The sequence below is a fragment of the Maniola hyperantus genome, chromosome 1, assembly GCF_902806685.2.
Source record: "Maniola hyperantus chromosome 1, iAphHyp1.2, whole genome shotgun sequence".
NCBI classification, from domain to species: domain Eukaryota; kingdom Metazoa; phylum Arthropoda; class Insecta; order Lepidoptera; family Nymphalidae; genus Maniola; species Maniola hyperantus.
In genome coordinates this window covers 14968714-14989354 of record NC_048536.1, presented here as the reverse complement: position 1 = coordinate 14989354, position 20641 = coordinate 14968714, and the positions used below count along the sequence as shown (strand labels likewise).

At 37.5% G+C, this 20641-nt stretch overlaps 1 protein-coding gene across 1 annotated transcript; it reads right to left on the bottom strand.

Moving 5' to 3' along the window:
- Positions 1-7074: 7074 nt before the first annotated feature.
- Positions 7075-19681, bottom strand: LOC117982668 (protein-glucosylgalactosylhydroxylysine glucosidase). The gene is made up of 14 exons (XM_034969044.2): positions 18936-19681; positions 17239-17570; positions 16384-16686; positions 14780-14880; positions 14401-14536; positions 13386-13533; positions 12393-12540; positions 11372-11462; positions 10786-10873; positions 9999-10196; positions 9558-9726; positions 8725-8896; positions 8298-8438; positions 7075-7240 (listed from the first exon to the last, which is right to left on the bottom strand). The coding sequence occupies exons 1-14, from the start codon at positions 19109-19111 to the stop codon at positions 7131-7133; spliced, it is 2313 nt and encodes a 770-aa protein (XP_034824935.1). The 5' UTR covers positions 19112-19681; the 3' UTR covers positions 7075-7130.
- Between the last annotated feature and the right edge of the window lie 960 nt (positions 19682-20641).

The window sequence follows — 20641 nt, the reverse complement described above, 5'->3', positions numbered from 1 at the left end:
TGCTGGACATATGTCTCTTGTAGCTTCCACACGCCCGGCGCGGCGGGGCGCGGGTCTTGAGCCGCCTGAATCTAGCGGATCCCTGCGATTCACCTAGTAGGTGTCTTCCAAAACGCTGCGCTTTCCGGTGTGATTTCGCTATTCTAGCACCTTGGGACCCCAATAATGTATCGCGTTTTCGAACAATGTGACTTGCCCATTGCCACTTCAGCTTGAACCGTTGTATGTCCGAGCTGTTCACATTTCATGAAAACTTACGAAGTTATAAGCTTGTTTTGTTGATTCGTTGTCCCGCAAAAACATGGTCACCCCAAGCTAGCGACTGTGAGCGAACGGGACGGCTAGCATCAATCGTGCGCGCTCCCGCTTGCGCGGCTCGAATCAGTTGGTACATGCAGTCATTTAACTGGGTGTTCAAACTTGCAGTATTCTAAAGTTTTTTTTTTTCAAAATATAACCCGTAGTAAAAATGATTGCAATTAATTCTGTTACTGATTTTGAACTTTCAGGTTTCGCGTATACTTAAACTAACGCTGTATATAATGTACAGTATGTCTAAGTAATTTTTACACCTCTACATTGGCTCCCCAATATTGGTAGCTGATGAATATCGGTTATCACATAAGTCTATTATAAATTTATATTCGTTAGACATATTATAAAGGCGTCTTGTACCTACCCATATTTTTTGCACATAGGCTAGCACAATTATTTCGACCGACTCTCGGGTCTTGCCCTCGGCCTGTGCCGGATCCATGGCGAGACTACTCTGTAATTTAGAGGCACCTGATGATGTTAGCAATATTATGGGATACGACAAAAATGCTATACAGTACCCGGCTCATCAAGCTTTAGAAAGAGATTTTGGTTCACGCTCTATTATACAGAGAAATGTTTTTGAGACGAAAAATCCAAATAACAAAATACATTAAATGGAAAAGGCTCGACTGATTCAATAATAGAGTTTGCTTGGAATACCTACTCACAGAAGTTTGAATGAGTGTTATGGTTTCAACAGCCAATATTGGTTAAGACCTAGAAATAGTTTTGTTATTGTAAACATAATTTTGCCTCAATTACGCAAGGATTTGTTTCGACTTAGGCCTCTATTTCTGTTTAAATTTTTTTACCCTATTGTTAGGCAAAGGTCTATCTTTCATCCTCCTACTTGTCCTGCTATATTTCTAATGGTGACAAGAACTATTCGTAACCGTTGTCTAGACGCACACAACTGGGCATACGAGTATATCTCTTGTAGGGACTTCCACACGCCGCGCCGCGATCTTGCGCCGCCTAGACCCAGCGGGTCCCTGCGACTCATTTCACTTATCGTTTCAAAATACATAGCGTTTCAATTTGGCATTGTTTTATTTTAGTCTCGGAAAACCCGTGGGGTGATTACGTATCTCGCGACAGGCGCCACAGGCGTAAATCTCGCGATCATTGCTGTCAAACGTCACACGTAACAGCGGCTAGAGAGAGACAGCAATAGCCACAAAGCAAAATAAGAAGTAGAAGAAGAGAGACAGCAAATGAAGTGTCGCATTGCTACTGCTGTCTTGTTGCTGTCGCTACTGCAACGTTTTATGTAATCACCCCGCCGCCGCGCCGCGTATCATTGAATTGTCGTTTGATTAAAAACTATATTTTAATTATAATAATTGTCGGTCGGTTGCATAATTATTATTCCTGATTAGGGCAGGAAACGGTCGCAACTTTGATTACAAATAACTAATATAAAAATAATAAATTCAGTACATTATAATAAATTTATGGAATCAAAGTTGCGAACGTACTAATTTTTCTAGGCGTTTGTAATCTTTGGTTGTAACCACACAACTTATCGACTAAAATTCACAGATTTATGCCTAATTTCACCAAACAATTAACCATGGTTTAGTTTCTTTGTATCTCTTCTTTTTGGAAATCGCGTATGTCATCTGGCAAAATGTTTGAATAAACGGAGGTTAAATACTAGCAAACTGTGGTCTGCGTGTTCTCTTAAAATCTAATCGGACAGTTGATTAACCTTTACTACGACTATCGAAGGACAGTTTATTTTTGCTTACGTCTAGGTTAAGTTAGTGGGTGTTATGTCATGTGCTCTATTTTTCCATCGCACTGACTCTGCGATATACGAAAGTTTCGTAGTAAGTATATACAGAGTGTTCAGTATAGTGGTTTCCATTGTATCATCACTTATTTATTATAGGCATAGTTTATACATAAGAGTTGTCGGTGGTCAAATCTTTAGGACCGGTTAAATAACCAGTTCTTCGCTTGACCCTGAGACTTGATTAAATAAAATGATTTGAATAAATTATATTATGATCAATGGATCGTGTACTATATACCTACTCTGATTTTTAATTCGGTGGAATTCTGTGTTACCAGAGATAAAACTTTTCCCACAAAAAAAACTTTTAAGTCTTGTACATAATATTATCTTGGAATATCATCACTTGAAAACAATGCGACCGATTTGGCCGATTTTTTTTTTGTTGTGTTCGTAAATAACAAGGTTTTTGTGAAAGACTTTTTTTAAATCTTCAATCAATATTAATTATGTATACCTACTTTTAGACACATCAAGATGATTAAAATAGAAATGAGCTGAAATAAACTTAGAAATGTTCAACGTATAAGTCAAGATTGGATTTTTCTTTGGGCTTTTTTATATTGATAGGGATTTCAGGTAATTTGAGCAAAATAGAACTTGGGGTGGTGGTATTTTTCCAAGTGTTTTTCATACAAATAACTCCCCTAATGTATAAAATGACTACGTCAGAATTCCACCGAATTAAAAATCAGAGTATAGAGATACATATTAATTAGCCTAGAAACCTTTTAAAGATGGGCCAATTATTTTCAAAAGTAAATTTTGAAATTAATTTGGAGCTCTTCCGTTGAAATACGTGCTTATAAACTCATCTGAATTTAAAAGCATTTATTTCAACGGCAGAGCTCCAAATAAATGTGCTTTTAAAGTCAGACGACTTATTTCATTATTAAATTCTGTTGAACAAATCTGAAACTAATTACCTTGTAGATAGGTTAGGTGATTTGTTCCAGATTTGTGATTTGACACCAATGGATCCATGGGTTTTATATTTCACATATCCATGTTAATTTTATGTTTTAGTTTGATGATTAGAACTATTGAAAATACTTAACTTTGCGGCAATGGTTTGTTTGTTTGTTTATGTTATCTCGTTCATTACTCAAACTAATTAGAAGGTAATTCTAATTACTGATATCAGGCAATAAAACAGTAGTAACATATCGATAAGAGCTGAATATTAGCGTTAATAGTAATTCCATGATAATATTCCAAAGCTCTCTGTGATAGTCTTCTAATGATATCAATGGTATCATTATTAATCACGTGTAGATATTATTAATAGTTGATTATTATTAAAGATAATAATTTATATTTTCTATATCATTAATTATTATTATTCTATACCAATATAATTATTACTATTTTTTAAGAAATTATGTCTGTTGCATTTGTTAAGTTGTACGGAATAGTAAATAATATATTTTGTAACCCATTTTGATTGTCATAATATAAATAATTATGTATACTCATATGTTTGTACAATTAAAATAGTTTAAATTACTAAAATTAAACAAAATATATAAAAATTATGAATTGCAAAGTGTACATAGCGTCTCTTATAGCCTGTAAAAAAGTATAATCTATGCGAGTTGGCCTGTTTAGTTTCTCAGTACTCAGTAGCTCGCAATATGTAAAGCAGCCGTTATAGCCATTATTGTATACAAGATTTTCCTCAATATAGGCCATCATGTGTGTGTGCGTTGTTTAAGAAAATTATAATTTACTAACAACAAATAAAAATAATGTTTTTTTCTGAACTTATACTGGCGATGCGATGTAAATAATAATAAAATATATTATGTTCAACATGATTATATTTATTTATTTCAAAATGATCGCACATTAATAAATTATTGTCACCTGTTGAGTTACTACTAATATGTAAAAGAGCCATTATAGCCATTGTACCTACATAGATTTTTCAGGTTATTATCGATACGACAGATTTTATTTTCGGCAGATTTTTGTTTCGACAGCGTATCACTTTGTCACTCACAAGTACAGGTACCTACGTGCAAAACAAAAGATAGAGATATATTAATAAAGTATATTATAAAATAAAAACCTGTTGAGTTACTATTAATATGTAAAAGAGCCATTATAGCCATTGTACATAGATTTTTCTCAGTACGGGTTCTCATGTGTCGCACTGCCATATGTGCATTGTTAATCATTATAATTTATTAAAACTAACTAATTTGTTTATTATACAACGAATACGATTAATATTTTTGTCTGTGCTTATGACTGTGCTTGTGAATTGTTATGCATTGATTATATTGCTATTTGAACATAATTGCACATTAATTGTCACCTATTGAAAGCATCTACAGGATAGTACTTAGTAGTTCGCAATATTATGTAAAAAGCCTTTTAAATGGCTATTTTTTCTAGATTTTCTCAATATGGGTTCTCATGTGTTTCACTGCCATATTATGTGCATTGTTAATTATTATAATATATTAAAACTAATTTGTTTATTATGTACAAGAAATAAAAATTCATATTTTTGTCAGTACTTGTGACTGTACTTGTGATGCAATGAATACTAGTTGCTGTTTAAACATGATCGCACATTTTTCCTGTTGAACTGAATTCACATGTTGAAAGTATTTACAATATAGAAGTTAATAGTTCGTAATATTAGGTGAAACGGCTTTTTAAATACTTAGCTATTTTTCTGGATATTCTCAATATGGGTTCTCATGTGTTTCACTGCCATTTATGTGCATTGTTAATAATTATAATTTGTTTATTATGTACAAGAAATAAAAATTAATGTTTTTGTCAGTACTTGTGATGCAATGAATACATGTTGCTATTTGAACCTGATCGCAAATTTGCATCGTGTGCTGCTTGTAGTGTAAATATTATCGCTGTAACTTCGAATCTTTCGACTTAAAGACGATGATTGCAGTGCTGCGTAATATTTTCGCGAAATATGACGCACAACGGTATGCAATTTTTCATCGGTGTGGTTATAAAATCATATTGGTACCTACCTAGGTACCTATTAATTAGTTTCGAGTTAAAATTAAAATTATACAGAAGAGATATTAAATGATGAATTGCAAAAAAATACAGAATAGATATTTAATTATGAATTGCAATGTTTATAGATTAGCAGCTTTTAATATCTCTTGCAAAAGAGTGCGTATGAGTTGATGGCTAATTCCGTTTATCCACCCAACTAGTACTAAGTAAATAATAACAAGGTGCATACTAGTACTAAGTAAATAACTTGGTAAAAAAAAGTCATTATAACCATTTGTAAATAGGTTTTTCTTAGTGCGAGTTCTCATGTGTTTCACTACGATGTGTATGCTTTATACCTATTACTTACTAAGGGTGTTTGTGCACTCGTCAGTGAAATTACGGATTCCGTAAAAATACGAATCGAATGAACACGTATTTGTATGACGGCCACTTCGAACAATCACGGATACGAACCGAATACGGATGAGTGCACAAACGCCCTTAGACTAACCCATTATTAAAATAATTATTATTTTATTTTTACAACTAAGTACCTTACTAATTATTACTATAGTTATTCGTCAGTAGGTATCCATTTTTAGATGTTTACTGATGAATGACAGGGATGTTGATGTCACTGCTCTGTGATTGAATAAATGCAATGGTTTTTTATTTGATGTAGTTTTATTATTTTATTCCTATGAAATATAATTATATCACTTGCTTAACATAGTGAGGAAACCTGAATTCCTGAGAGTTCTCCATAAAGAGCCTCAATAGCTCAACGGTTAAAGGAGCGAACTGAAAACCGAAAAGTCGCTGGTTCAAACCCAAGCCGTTGCACTAGTAATTGTCGTACTTACTCGTAACCTATGCTCCTTACACAAGCTTAACGCTTAGTTGGAGAGGAAAGGCGAATATTAGTCATCATGGTGAACTTTGCTAATATTCTTTTTTTTTTAAGTTCTTAAAGGTGTGTGAAATCTACCAGTCGGAAATTAAAATCTAAAGTCGTCGCAGTGTAGATTACTATAGGTATCCGTATAGTCTCCGACAGGTCGAGATCGCAATAGGGGTATGAGGCGGGGGGACGCCCCACACCCACGCTCGCCGGGTTCTAGGAAATAGATACGAAATAACAGCCAGCCTTAGTACGAGTTTGGGCATCTCACCAATGCGACGTTGATAGATTTCGAGTATCTAAATTCGAATAGAGTTTCGACACTAAATCTATCAAAGTTGTCGAACTGTACAAGCTCGTACTAAGCTTACAGTTCAACTCAAATATTTTGTTCGAAGCGAATTAGGTAGGTAGGTACCTACGTCATCGAAAAATGATGCATAAGCTATACGTATACACGTGTCGAATATTTTTGTGTTTTGTCAAAACAACAGGAAGGTAGGTCAGAATAGAATAGATACTACCTAGGCAATAAAATCAAGTAGGTACATAATAATTAGTGCCATAATTTAGTGCAAAAAAGTGCAGCGTAAGTGCATTTGGACCTTTAGTTTAAAAAAAGTTATAACCAAGCACAAAAATTATAAAAAACCGGCCAAGTGCGAGTCAGGCTCGCGCAATGAGGGTTCCGTACTACAGTCGTATTTTTTCGACATTTTGCACGATAATTCAAAAACTATGATGCATAAAAATAAATAAAAGTCTGTTTTAGAATTTACAGGTGAAGACCTTTCATATGATACCCCGCTTGATATAGTCACTCACTTCGAAAGTTGAAAATACTAATTATTAGTTTCAAGACCACAATTAAATTTTTTGTGTGATCTAACCCTAAATTCACGGTTTTCAGATTTTTCCCCAAATGTCAGCTATAAGATTTACCTACCTGCCAAATTTCATGATTCTAGGTCAACGGGAAGTACCCTGTAGGTTTGTTGACAGACAGACAACAAAGTGATCCTATGAGGGTTCCGTTTTTCCCTTTGAGGTACGGAACCCTAAAAATAAGTAAATATAACCAAAGAGATTTTTTATTATTTATTGTACATATATATATATGACTATGGCACATTATAATCCTATGGGTCTGAGATAGTTCTGTCCTATGATGTCGACGGGAAGCTTGCAGTCTTTCCATGGCACGCTCCGTATCGTAAATGGTCCGGTCCCTTGCAGCGTCACTGGAAATAAATAAATGCATGGAAAACGTTGTACACAATATCTAAACTAAACTAAAATGGCTCATCTAAATCTATTGCTATCCCTTTCATAATGTTGCTTGCGGAAAAGGATAGCACTAGATTTAGACCTGTTAATTTAGTTTTTGTTTAGAGATTGTGTACAAGAGAATCGGCCCCAATGTTATGCTAATAAGTTTTACAAAAAACATAGGAGTCTTATAAAATAGGGGCTTATTGGAACCTTACAAGAATACATTAGGTTAGGCACCTAGGTACTTAATATTAATTGAGTAGGTACGATTTCTGGCCTTACTGGAACTTTACTAGAATACATTAGGTCATAATATTAGGTCACATAATATAGTTAATCGGGTATCAAGACTAGAATACCTTATATCATAATAATATTACACAGGTTACATACCTATAATTGAGTATCGAGTGGACATATTGAAACCCTACTAGAATAAATTTTTAGATAATCATACTTTAGGTGTCATATCTAGAATCATTCTATGCACTTCTATACCTAATTGTTTATGGTAAGAAGCCAGATGTTGACAGAGAGCATCGTTTGCGGCAAGCTTATTTGGAGCATAAGCAATTATGTATTAAGTATGGGGGGTGGCGAACGCGAAGCTCCGCCTGGGGGTGAGCCCTAGGGCTCGAAGAAATAATTTGAGAGGTCGGGGGGCAAAATCCTCCTAAGGGCGCCTCCTGTGAGGCTCGGACCACGGCCTAGGATGACGTTGGGATGGGTGGAGTTGTTGGACTACTGGTTAGTCCGTACGCCCCCGAGGCCGTGGCGTGAGTCCACGTCCGGGTGACTTTAGAAATCGGGGAAATCGGGGGGGTCTTCGCCGGCGAAGACGCTGTAATACGGTTGAGTTTTGTAGCCCTACGAGATACGGAGGCATTGTCGGTCATGATTGATCGTCGGGATCGTTAAGGACGTGCTTAGGGCGTCTTTTATCGGGGGGGGTATGTAAATTGCTTCGGTTCTAAACTATCGTGTTCCGTGAATTGTTACTTATATAGTTATGTTATAATAACTTACCAGTCATTCCAGGCACTAAGGTGACGTTGTATTTCCCGTTGTCTATGATAAGAGGCCAGTTGTCGTCCACAGAGGAGACGGTGAGCGTCGTTTGCGGAACACGGATGTCGAGCGTCAGGTTGGAGCCTAAGTATTTTATACCTGAGGGAGAAAGAAAAAATATTTTATGCAAGATACTTAGACTAAGTAGGTATATCATAAGTACCTACAGTAGCCGGCAAGAGATATTGTAATTTGACCCTTAGAATGAGATTTCGCCTTTGTAGAGCGTTGTTTCTGTCATTATCTATGTGATGTTTTGTAGGTCTCAACGACAGAGACAACGGTCTACAAAACCGCTATCTCTTTCTAAAGCTTGATGTACAATATTGACGCGATTGGTAGAACCTCGTAGTATCTAATGAAGATAAAATTACTCTGGACTCACCCCTAATCCTGAACTTGGTAGCTTCGGGCGGTAGTTGAGGCTGGATAATCTCAAGTTTGTCCAGATGTATCCTGAGGCCGGCGTACCCAAACATGAGCGTTTGCAGGAAACCGCCCATCCCCGTGTGGAAGTTAACAGCTCCCACTTTTGGGCGACGCTGTTCTGTCCACACCTGATAATATGACATCATTGGTATGTATGATACTCTATCCACGGAAAGAAGTCAGTATAGGGCTCTCTCTATCACGTAATCCCATACAAATGACAGAGACGAAAATCTCAGTGGCGTTAACCATTTTGAGACACCAACCAATCACAAACAAAACTAACTGAAAAGTCAAATGTTTTTTGAAAACATTTTCTAATTGAATTTCAAATGCTTTTTAAAATATGTTTGATTGGTTAATTTTTGAGAAATCGGTCACCTTTGTGTGCGAGTCAAAGGGTTCTTTACCATCATGGGTACAAGAAATAACACACTTTCGTTTTTATAATTTTCTTGGCCACCATATTTAATTTTTATTATTTTGTTGTAATAAAGCAAATTATGGTCAACTACACATACCTACCTTACCACAGACCACCACCTATAGGTAGACGCCTAATTAAATAGCTGAACGCTCCCGATCTCCAAGCTTAGGCAGTTGCTTAGCATAAAGTCAGCCCACGCCCGTTCGGTACCCTCATTCCGCACATTGTCTTGATTACGTGACTTTTGAGTCCACCAATCACAACAAAGCATTCTCCCCTGTCCCCCGCCAACATTTTACGATTTTGTTTTCATGCAAAACCTTGTATATGCGTACTTTTGAGGTTGAATTCTCTGTGCCTACCTTGAAGGGTTCTCGGACATATCCCTCGTAGCTCTTGTTGAAGAGCGTGGCCGCTCGCAGGTTGTCCTGTATCTGCAGCTGGCCGATGGTGTGCATACTCCAGGTCATGGCGGGGCCATTGCCACGGGTCACTGACTCGTAGTATGTGAGGTCGTTTATTCGTGTCGAACTACAAGATGAGTTAAAATAAAGCTTCGATTTTCAAAAATCAGCCTTATTATTTATTCAGTCTACATTATAAAAAGAACCTCTGTGCAAAATTTCAGCTTTCTAAGAAACTTTCTAGCCCTCTAAGGCTCACCCCCAGGCGGAGCTTCGCGCTAGCCCCCGGTGACGCTGTAGCGGCCAGTACGCAGCATAGTCAATACAAAACAACACACAATGTGGATGTCCATTAATTGAGACGATGAACCAACCCCTAAAAGCTATAAAAATACTTACATATTCATGGGATACTGAAGAGGAAAGCCCAATAGCACAGCATCAGCCTGTTTGATGGCTTCCTTCCGCTTATAGCCTTGGAACTGAGGGTGGTAGTCCAGGGTCTTGTCGTAAGGTAGCGCGAGACTCCAGGCGATGTCTGCCCAGTGGTCGGGGTCCTTTGCCATGTAGTAGGATTTACACTGGCAGGCTACGTATCTAGAAAGAATTATTTCTAGTTACATTTACACAACGTTAGTTTTAGTATACGCAAAACCTGAAAGTAGTTTGTTCAGAATCAGGAACAGAATCGATTGCAATCATTTTTACTACGGGTTATATTTGACCAAAAAATCCTTTAAAATCCTGCAAGTTTGAACACTTAGTTGAATGACCGCATGCACCAGCTGATTCGAGCCGCGTGAGCGGGAGCGCGCACGATAGATGCTAGCCGTCCCGTTCGCTCACAGTCGCTAGCTTGGGGTGACCATGTTTTTGCGGGACAACGACTTAACATACATACACACGTTTGCTTGATATCGCTGATGAAAATATTGTTAAGGAAGAGCGGTGTCTTCTGACACAGGAGTAGTTCGCCTACTCCTAAAAGAAGGCTCCAACCTCCTACAGCTACTGTAAACTCAAGTTATTTGAAATAAATTATTTAAATTAAAATAACAAGCTTATAACTTCGAAGTTTTCATGAAATATCTTGCGCATGAAATAGGATTGCCTCTGAGCTTCACGCTATTGCTCGTAGGCACATGTAAAAATAAAACATCAATCTGCGATATTGGTAGGTACTCACTGAGCCAGATACAATGAATAACCAGCTACTACATTGGTGAACACGGAGTTTGTCACGTTACTGTGATCTTCATCTGGACCCATAACATCTGGAAAAAGTTAAAATACCAACTGCAATTATTATTGTTATAAAAATATGACAAAAAGTCTATCACTTCTCATATCATAAATGTGTGTTTGTTTGTTGGTTTATTGGTTTATCCTTCAATCACGGCACAACGGAGGAACAGATCAACATGATTTTTTGCATGGGTATCTATAGTTAAAGACCTGAAGAGTGGCATATGCTACTTTTTATGCCGAAAATTCAAAAAGTTCCCAGGGAATTTTCAAAAACCTTAATCTACGCGGACAAACTGGGCATCAGCTAATAAATCTCACGCCGGCTCCACGCGTTGGCCCCAACGCTGGTGGGCTCCAACACTGTTCGTCCAACGTGTGGATCGGGAAATTAGCATTGGCCCCAACGTTGGCAAGGTTAATTTCCCGATCCAACCGTTGGGCCAAGTGTTGGGGTTAGCGTTCAGGCCAACGTGTGTGGCCGGCGTTAAAAATAAATAATTAAGTAGGTAGGTATACGAACTCACTTCCAATATCATAGAGGCCGGTCGAGTAATTTATAACAGCACGAGAAGCCCAGAAGTCAGCGATATTTGTAACTATGGAACACCCGCCGTGCTGGAAGTTTAAATTCAAGAATTATTCTCTAGAGGGTTCTCAAAAGAGGCCTCTTCTATTTACTGATGAAGGGCTTAGAAACGCCATGATAACGTGCAACATCGCTTGAGCAAGACCCTGCGGCTCGATTGCGGTAGAATGACAGCTACAATGTCACGACCTCAATCATCTCTGATTGGTGATGCTCGCTTAATATTGGCTACAATGTATTGTTGCAACAAGAATTCAGCCAATCACAACGATAGCGATTTTAATAATTATTAATGCAGTTTTCCCGCGATCGAGCAGCGGGTTTAATGAATTTATCGGCATTTAATCAAGTTGCATGAAAGACAGTTTTTTAATTCAGATACAAGTCAGCCATTGACTACAATCTCACCTGGTGGTAAGTTGTAATCTAAGATAGTAGCGGGCTAACCTGGAAGGGGTATGGCAGTCTTTATTAAATACATACACCTTTGGTTTCTACACTTTATCGTACCAGAACGCTATATTCTTTTGTAGCACGACTTTGCCGGTAGGGTGCTAACTAGCCATGGCCGAAGCATCCCACCTAACCAGACCAGAGAAAATTTAGAAATCAGCTATAAAATCTCAAATGTCCCCGACCGGAAGCCGAATTTATGGCCTCCTACCACTACCGCTCACCACTGTGCGCTGCGAGGGATGTCGTCAAAAGTTACGTTAAGGGTTATAGCCTCAATAACTCAAGGGTTAAAGGTGCGGACTGAAATTCGAAAGGTCACCGGTTCAAACCGGGTGGGGTTGCACTATTGTCGTAACTACTCCTAGCACAAGCTTCACGCTTAATTGGAGAGGAAAGGGGAATATTAGTCAAGGGCCATGTGGACCACCAGTAAAATGCAAAGTGGGTGCAAAGCAGCGCTGGATGGTGGGCTTCATCATCTGCTCTAAAATGACGCGACTTACCTTCAACCAATCTTCATCTCTTGTCACAGCAAGATACTGCCTGGCTGCAAATGATATACATCCAGTGATGTGCTGTTCAAACTCCGCCACTTCGGGACAACACGGCTGAGTCACCTCACTGCCGGTGAATGCACTTTCCCATGGATATCTGTGAACGTAGGTAGAATATAATAGATCTTTTTAACAAATCAAAAAAAAAAACTTTTACAAAGTGCTTTCAAATCCTAAAGTGAATCTAGGTATCACTGGTTCAGAATCCCAATTTTGGAGAGAAGAAGGACCAGTTAGAGGTTCCATGTTGATACTCTTTTCAAAAATTGTACTTATATTTGCACACTACGGCCGTGCTGCTTTGTGAACCCACATACAGCGTTAGTTTTGGTATACGCATAAACCGAAACACATTTCTAATATTTTTACGTAAAGAATAATTAATATACAAAATTTCAAAAACATTTAATGAAAACTTACGAAGTTATGAGCTTGTTGTGTTGAGTCGTTGTCCCGTAGAAACATGGTCACCCTAATAAACCGACTGTGAGCGAACGGAACGGCTAGCGTCGATCGTGCGCGCTCCCGCTTGCGCGGCTCGAATCAGCTAGTGCACGCGGTCATTCAACTAGGTGTTCAAACTTGCAGGATTTTAAAGTATTTTTTGGTCAAAATATAACCCGTTGTAAAAATGATTGCAATCGATTTTGTCACTGATTCTGAATAAAGGTTTCAGGTTATGCGTGTTACTATAACTAACGTTGTATAATTTTGGTCGATGAATAATTGATGCGCAGCCGCAGGGCGAGTGTAGGGTTTTTATTTATATGCAATATATAGGTTTTTATTTTTTTTATTTACAAAGCAGTGCAGTTTGTCTGAGCCAAAAAAATTCATCACATTAGCTGTAAGACGCTTAAAAAATGTAATTGGCGTCTATGATGAGGTCATCAATCAGTCTAACATCGATAAAAGATAAAGAAAAGTATTTAGATAATATACCTGTATCCCTTATTTCCAGTTAATCTCGCCAGTTCAGCGGCTACATATGCATTATCGAGACGATACTGAAGAAGTTGGCGAGCGTACTGCGGGTACAGCAGCAGGATTGGAGGGAACATCCACATCTCTGTGTCCCAGAAGTTGTGACCTGGAATTTATATTTTGAACATTTTTATTTAAGTAGCACAGAAAATAAGCATTATCTGCTAATATCACTAGGTAAGTAATTTGCAACAAGCTAAAAAACTTTGGCAACTGTAAAAGATAGGTAGTCGACAAAATCACAGATACGGGGTGCATAACTGTTGATCATCTAAAATATTAAACGCAGACGATTAGATTAGAGGCTATTATCATCATGATTAACCCATCGCCGACACACTACAGACTACAGAGCATGGGTCTCCTCTCAGAGTGAGAAATTTGGCCATATAGTCTACCACGCTGACCATGTGCGGATTGGTAGACTTCGCACATCTTTGATAACATTATGGAGAACTCTCAGGCATGCAGGTTTCCTCACAATGTTTTCCTTCACCGTTAAAGCCGATATTTAATTAATTAAAACGCACATAACTCCGAAAAGTAAGAGGTGCGTGCCGGGGATCGAACCCCCGACCTCCGATTAGAAGGCGGACGTGCTAACTATCACACACACTATCACAGCTTCGTAGAGGTTATAGGCCACCCTTAGTTAACTTCGAATGAAATTACTAAATAATGTTGAACCATCAGATCATTACAAAAAGCTATACATATTGTAGTCTGCCAATCCGCACATGGCCAGCGTGGTCGACTATGGCCAAAGCCATTCTCACTTTGAGAGGAGACCCGTGCTCAGTAGTGAGCCAGCGATGGGTTGATCATGGTAATGATGATGATGATACATATTGTAACTGAAGTTCAATTTAAACTTTGGACGTCATGTTAGATTAGACCAAATTTTGGCCTTGAGATCAGAGTGGAAAATTTTAAGATTAATATAGTTAGTGGAACATTTAAATAAGTAACTTACCTTCATAGTCATCAAAAGTGCCGCCTCTGCCCAATCCCGTTGGACTGAGACCATAGAATCGGTCTAAAGGAAAGTGAGACTGTTCTGATGGAAGCGAGCTTAAAAAGTAGTACCAGATCCCAGTGATTATTTTGGCCTGAAATCAAGAGTTACATATTAATTTATAAATAAAGCATTAGAGCATTTCTGTAGGCTTTCTAATATTATTGTGTTGTGGCCATCAGAAATGGTACCTATAATCTCTCAGCTACGGGCATAGACGGGCTATTGTTTACGTGGCATGTCGAATGTAATCCTATTGTTATTGCTAATGACGGTCTCAAGTGGAAACACGCCAGTTTATTTGAATGCACTATAAAAATGAATACTTGAAACTTACCAACTGCAAATTTCCTTCAATCTCCAATCCACCCTGTCGGTACAACTTCCCCCAGTGCTCCACATGCTTCTCGAACAGCTCCTCCCCGTCCTCCTGCAATACTGTCATACCATTACATTTACCATAATATTTATGGCGGATTACTGGTGAGGAATTTACGAATCTTGAACTAAATTATTCTACAATAATTAGGTACTTATTCCAAATGTAAATATTTGAAACTAGATCATTAAGATTTTTCCGTAACAACGTCGTCAATCGAAAAGTCCACCCTTGGACCAAAAGGACCCTAGACCAAAGGTGACTATCAGATTGGCAGCTTTGCCATACAGAATGGCAATGGACAATCTTTGGACCATAGGCCCCAGAGCGCGGATCGTTGCCTGTTTCCCTTTAAACGACGACGACCGAATTTTGCGCACATAAAAACAGTAGGTACTAGGGTTCATGATTTCTCGAGCTTATCAATTTCTCGGGTCTCGAGAATTCTCGAGGCTAATTTCTCGGGTCTTCTCGGGTTGTCGAGAAATTTACATTTACGTACGGATTTGCATATTCTTCGGTTCCAATAATGCGATTAATCAACAAATTCAGTGGTTTCCTCTCAAATAAAAGTACCAAAATAATTATAAGACTTTTATTGACAGTCTTCAACATAATTAGCTTCTTTTTCTTAAAGAAAACTAAAAAAATAAGCTATTCTGACATTTGTGACTTATACATATATACAATTACAGCACAAGCACAGCATTAAAAAGAAAAAAAATCAACTTAAAACTTCTAGCTTCTTTCTTTTAAACAAAACAAACAATAAACAAAAATTTCAACATGAAAACGTTAACCTTATCCTAACTTATAATTAAATTACAATCACAGCACCATTTTTGGCATGTTAATTAGAAAAAAAAATCAAATGAAATTTTTGCATTTAAAACAAACGGCAAACGCAAATCGTTTTATTTTATAATTTCATAGACTCAAATATGATTTCTCGAGTTCTCGAGTTTTCTCGAGCTTGATTTCCCGGGAACAAAGCCCAACGATTTCAACGAATGAACCCTAGTAGGTACCTATAACTGATTCTACGATCTGACCGCGTCGCGTCGCTCGCGTCGTCGTAAGCGCAAATTTTTGGTCCATTCTTCAAAATAGGTCACTATGTCTTGTCTCGTCCAATCTCGTCTCATGTCGTTTTCCTCGCAAGTCTCGTCTCGTTTGGACCTCTCTTGTCTTTAATTCGCAGTTTAGTCACACAATATAGTTGATTCAATTCAATATTAGATATGCTTTCGAAAAGCCACATTGGTCCACGTCGATAATGAATTAGTTAATGTCAACTTTGACTTGGTTAAATATGATCTTATAAGTACCTACTTATCATTATCAGCATATTATTTTTCACTAACTTATCTAAAACCATTCCACAGTAACATGCCCGTATCCGTGTGTGCACGTACCTACCTACAGAAGTCGCTGGAGGGAGATAGCACAAGGAACAGTGAAGAAGAATTCATAGCCACGACCACTCTGCCAAGAGGGAACGATTGAGGAGAAGAGTAAATAATCTAAAACCTAGTTTTAAAAGACAACATATAAAAACTCACTTTTGATGAACTCCTGCCTCGCTACAGATTCATTTTTATCGGCGGTCATGAAAAACGTGAACACCCTACTCCTGAAATGTGGTACCACAATGTGATCAGGCACAGAGGTCCAATAAGCACAAACATCTACTGTTACGGCTTGATATGCTGGATCTTCTACTTCCTTGGTCTTCCCACATGCCTTCCAAACTATCATTTCGTCGATGATCTCAGGAGTTGGGGAGGGAAAGGCGATATCTTGGCTTTCGGGACCTGGCATTTGTTTTATGGCTATCCAGATTGCTTGGTGAACGAAGTTCGGATCTGAAAAATCCACCATAAATAACTAGGTACCTACCTAAATATTATCAGGTACCTAATTGCTTAAAATATTACCACAATAGATCTATACTAACGCAAATATTATAAGTGTATTTTTGTGAATACCAAATAACTGCTTTTCTAATGAAAATATTTTGAGCTTTTTTTTAGTCATAAGTCATAGCAGCTATATCGCAGGTTTAAATTAAAATAGCAATTTTACAGCTAAACACTTTTGTAGATCTCAATTTTTATTTTAACTTTAACATAAAGTGTTTTCCTTACAAATAATCTATAGCAAAGTTATTTCAATGAGAATTTGCGCATACAGTTAAAACTTTATTGAGGACATTTTCAAGAGACATTTTTAGGTTTTTTCTTGCAAAAATTAACGTTATAAATAATTTATTACATTGCCTATGTTGAACTATTGTTTAAAGCGTGGTGAACTATGGATTAAAGTTAATTCATTAAACCTTTCTCATTCTGAACAGAGATCCGTACTCAGTAGTGATGAGTAGTGGGTCGGTAATGGGTTGATGATGATGATCTTACCTGCATGAGTCTTAGGCTCAACTTTGATCTGGTTCACAATAGACCTCGTATAGTACCTATGAGCGAAGATTCTCTGAGTCACCACCGACCTATCTCTATCCACCGACACTTGGAACACCCCATGTTTAGTATCCAAACTATATACTGGACTATACCGGTGGTTTGTAAGGGTGGAGTTGAGGCGTATGTTGGCCCAAGCTGGTATTCTAGCCCGTCTGCTCTCGCCCCTACGTCCGTTGTATAAGCCATTCATGTAGACAGTGTCGCTAAAGACGTTGGTAGCGAGGTGGCCATTGCCTATAGATGGCATGAATCGGTCGTCTGATGGGAGGCTGTACAAAAATACAAATAAGTAAGGTACAGTTCTTGCAATTCACGAAGGTGAGTGAACCTTACTTGTGGTTACGTCTTTTACCTACATGGGCATTGCGTAAGTGTGAGTGCATATCGGACCAAACGCACACATTTAGTGTACCTTACTTATACCGATACGACTTAAACACAAGCATGAGCCACTCGGCCTCCTGAAATGGAAAAACTATACCTACCAATTAATTATCTTTCTAGGTTTGACGACCTTCCTGGTGCAGTGCTCTTATTAGTGGGAGGTCCTGGGTTCGAATCCTGGCAGGGATTTGGAATTTTATAATTACTAAATTTCTGGTCTGGTCTGGTGCGAGGCTTTGGCTGTGGCTAGTTACCACCCTACCGGCAAAGCCGTGCCGCCAAGCGATTTAGCTTTCCAGTAGGTACGGTGCCGTGTAGAAACCAAAGGACCATGGGTTTATTAAAAAAAACTGGCATACCCCTTCCAAAGATGGAAGCGGGCTAACCTGCCAAAGATCTCACCTGGTGGTAAGTGACGATCGTCACTTACCACCAGGTGAGATAGCAGTCAAGAGCTAATTTGTATCTGAATAAAATAAAATATCAATTATCGACTTCTGTGGTAAGTACAAAAAATGTAACAGCAATTATTAAAAATAGTAACCTACCTATCAACAGATTTAATTTTAATTATAGAAAGCATACCTAATTAAAACCATTTTCTTACAATAAAAAACATAATTAGATATGTATTATAATATGAATTCCAACTAGTAAGTACCTAATAATTATTTTAATTATAACTACTTGTTTAATTAGTAGTAGATAAACTTAATAATATCTACAATTTCTAAAATTACTTTCTTCTAATCGTTCAAAGAAGAAGTCTGCTAGATTATAAGTATTTAGCTTTCTTTTATAATTTACCTACTGTGTGTCTACAGATAAAGTTCTGGTAACTGTCAGATTTTGCAAAGCATCTATTTTAGCATAAATACTTAATATCTAATGTAACAGATTTTGTTTTTGGTATGGACTAAATATTTATAAAACAACTAAGTAGCTGATGCCTGCGACTGGATTTAGGTTTTTTAAAAATCCCGTGGGAACTTTTTGATTTTCCGGAATAAAAAGTAGCCCGTCACTCTCCAGGTCTTTAACTATACCCAAACACGTCAATCCGTTGCGCCATTGCGACATGATTGAAGGACAAACCAACAAACAAACACACTTTCGCATTTATAATATGCGTAGGAATTAGAAAAACTTGATTTCATTTTTAAAATAACGGATAGATTTTGTACGGTACCTAGTCCGTACAAAACCTACTACTTATTACCTACTCAAGTATTTTGAAAAATATAAGTTACCTGTGAGCAGAAAAAATGTACGGATTTTCACTGACATCCTCGGTTTCAACCAAAAACTGTTCAACGATTACATGACCGCGACCCCTGGTGGTCAAAAATATCACCACCAAAGCGGCCGCTGCAAGCAAGCCCAACATCGCCGCCACTTGCTTGTTTCGCGCCAGAAAATTCCACATCCACGTTGAAATATAAAACTTTTTTTAAATAAATTAACAAGATGTCACTGGTTCGATAGGTCATAGGAGTAGGTACTTAGTACTTAAGTTTGTCCTTCTTTTCCAATCTCTCATAAATAACATTAGAGTCCCCAGAAGAGTTCCATATCGACGCAGATGAAACCTGTTTTATTTTTAAGACAGGAGATAAAAACAATAAACCCTTCTTTCTCTCTGTCTTCTTCTTCTTTTTTATTTCTGAACTTTCAGACGAATCGCAGGAGTTTCACTCACTTCCACCAGAGACATAATACCTTTTTTAATTTAATATCTCCCTGTCACTGGCTGAACACGAGTAAATCCTTATTTCAGCGCACCTATATTACCCAGAGCCGTGCAGCCAGTTAAAACAGTACGTGTTTATTTTTTTGCCACCGCTGTTTTTTTTAATTTACGCACTAGCTGAATACAAAATAGGCAGAGTAAATCCTTCTTCTGCGTGCTCTGTTACCGAACTGTCAGATGGAACGCTGGATTTGAATGTGGAATTAGCGATAAGCGCCACACAATGCGGATCGCACCCGTGTACTGCGTCACCCTCTAGATTACGCGACCCAGGCTGACATGACACACTTTATTGTTCTATTAATAACGATAATGAAACCTATTGTAGGGTCACCGCTTTGTCTGTATATCCTGCTCTCTTATCTGATGAGAAAAATACGTATTTATTCTCTTTTCACACAAATTCCTGTGTCCACAAGGTGTTCTTACTCCTTCTAGTATTTTGTTGTTTTTCAATTTAATATTAACTTCCAGACAGGCAAAGGTCGAAGACCATACGGACTAAAAATAATTATGCTTTCGTTTTTTAATCTATCCTTATTGTCAAGGCAAAGGCAGCCCTGTCTAGGACTGCTAATTCAATTGTCACTTCCTGATTGTATTAAGTGGAAAGACCCGCTGTGACACTTGTTATATAAGACAAGACAATACTATGATAAGATCAAGTGAGTTAATTATCTCAACCTGTGATCCAGTTCATTGACCTGGTCTTGCATTAGGCCACACGTAGAGTATTCTCTAAAGTCTAATCAGCTATAAGAATACTTACTACTTCTTATTATAAACGACGATGTTATCTATTGTTAATAAATAATACCCGGGACTTCGACCGCGTGGATTTGTCTAGGTTTTTAAAATTCCATGGGACCTACCTAGTATTTGATGTCAAGAAAATAATTTCAAGAAATCGATTTTAAGAAATAAATTTCAATGATTATTTATGTCACTCTCCAGGTCGTTAACAACAGATATACCTACATACATGCAAAAATTTATTATATATATATATATATATATATATAATAAATTTATATATATAAAATTATATTTATTATATATATATATATATATATATATATATAATAAATTTATATATATAAATAATTTAAGTAAAATAAATATATATATATATATATATATATATATATATTTTACTATTGTTAAATTACATCGATACGGTGCTCTATTGTGGCGTGATTGAAGGAC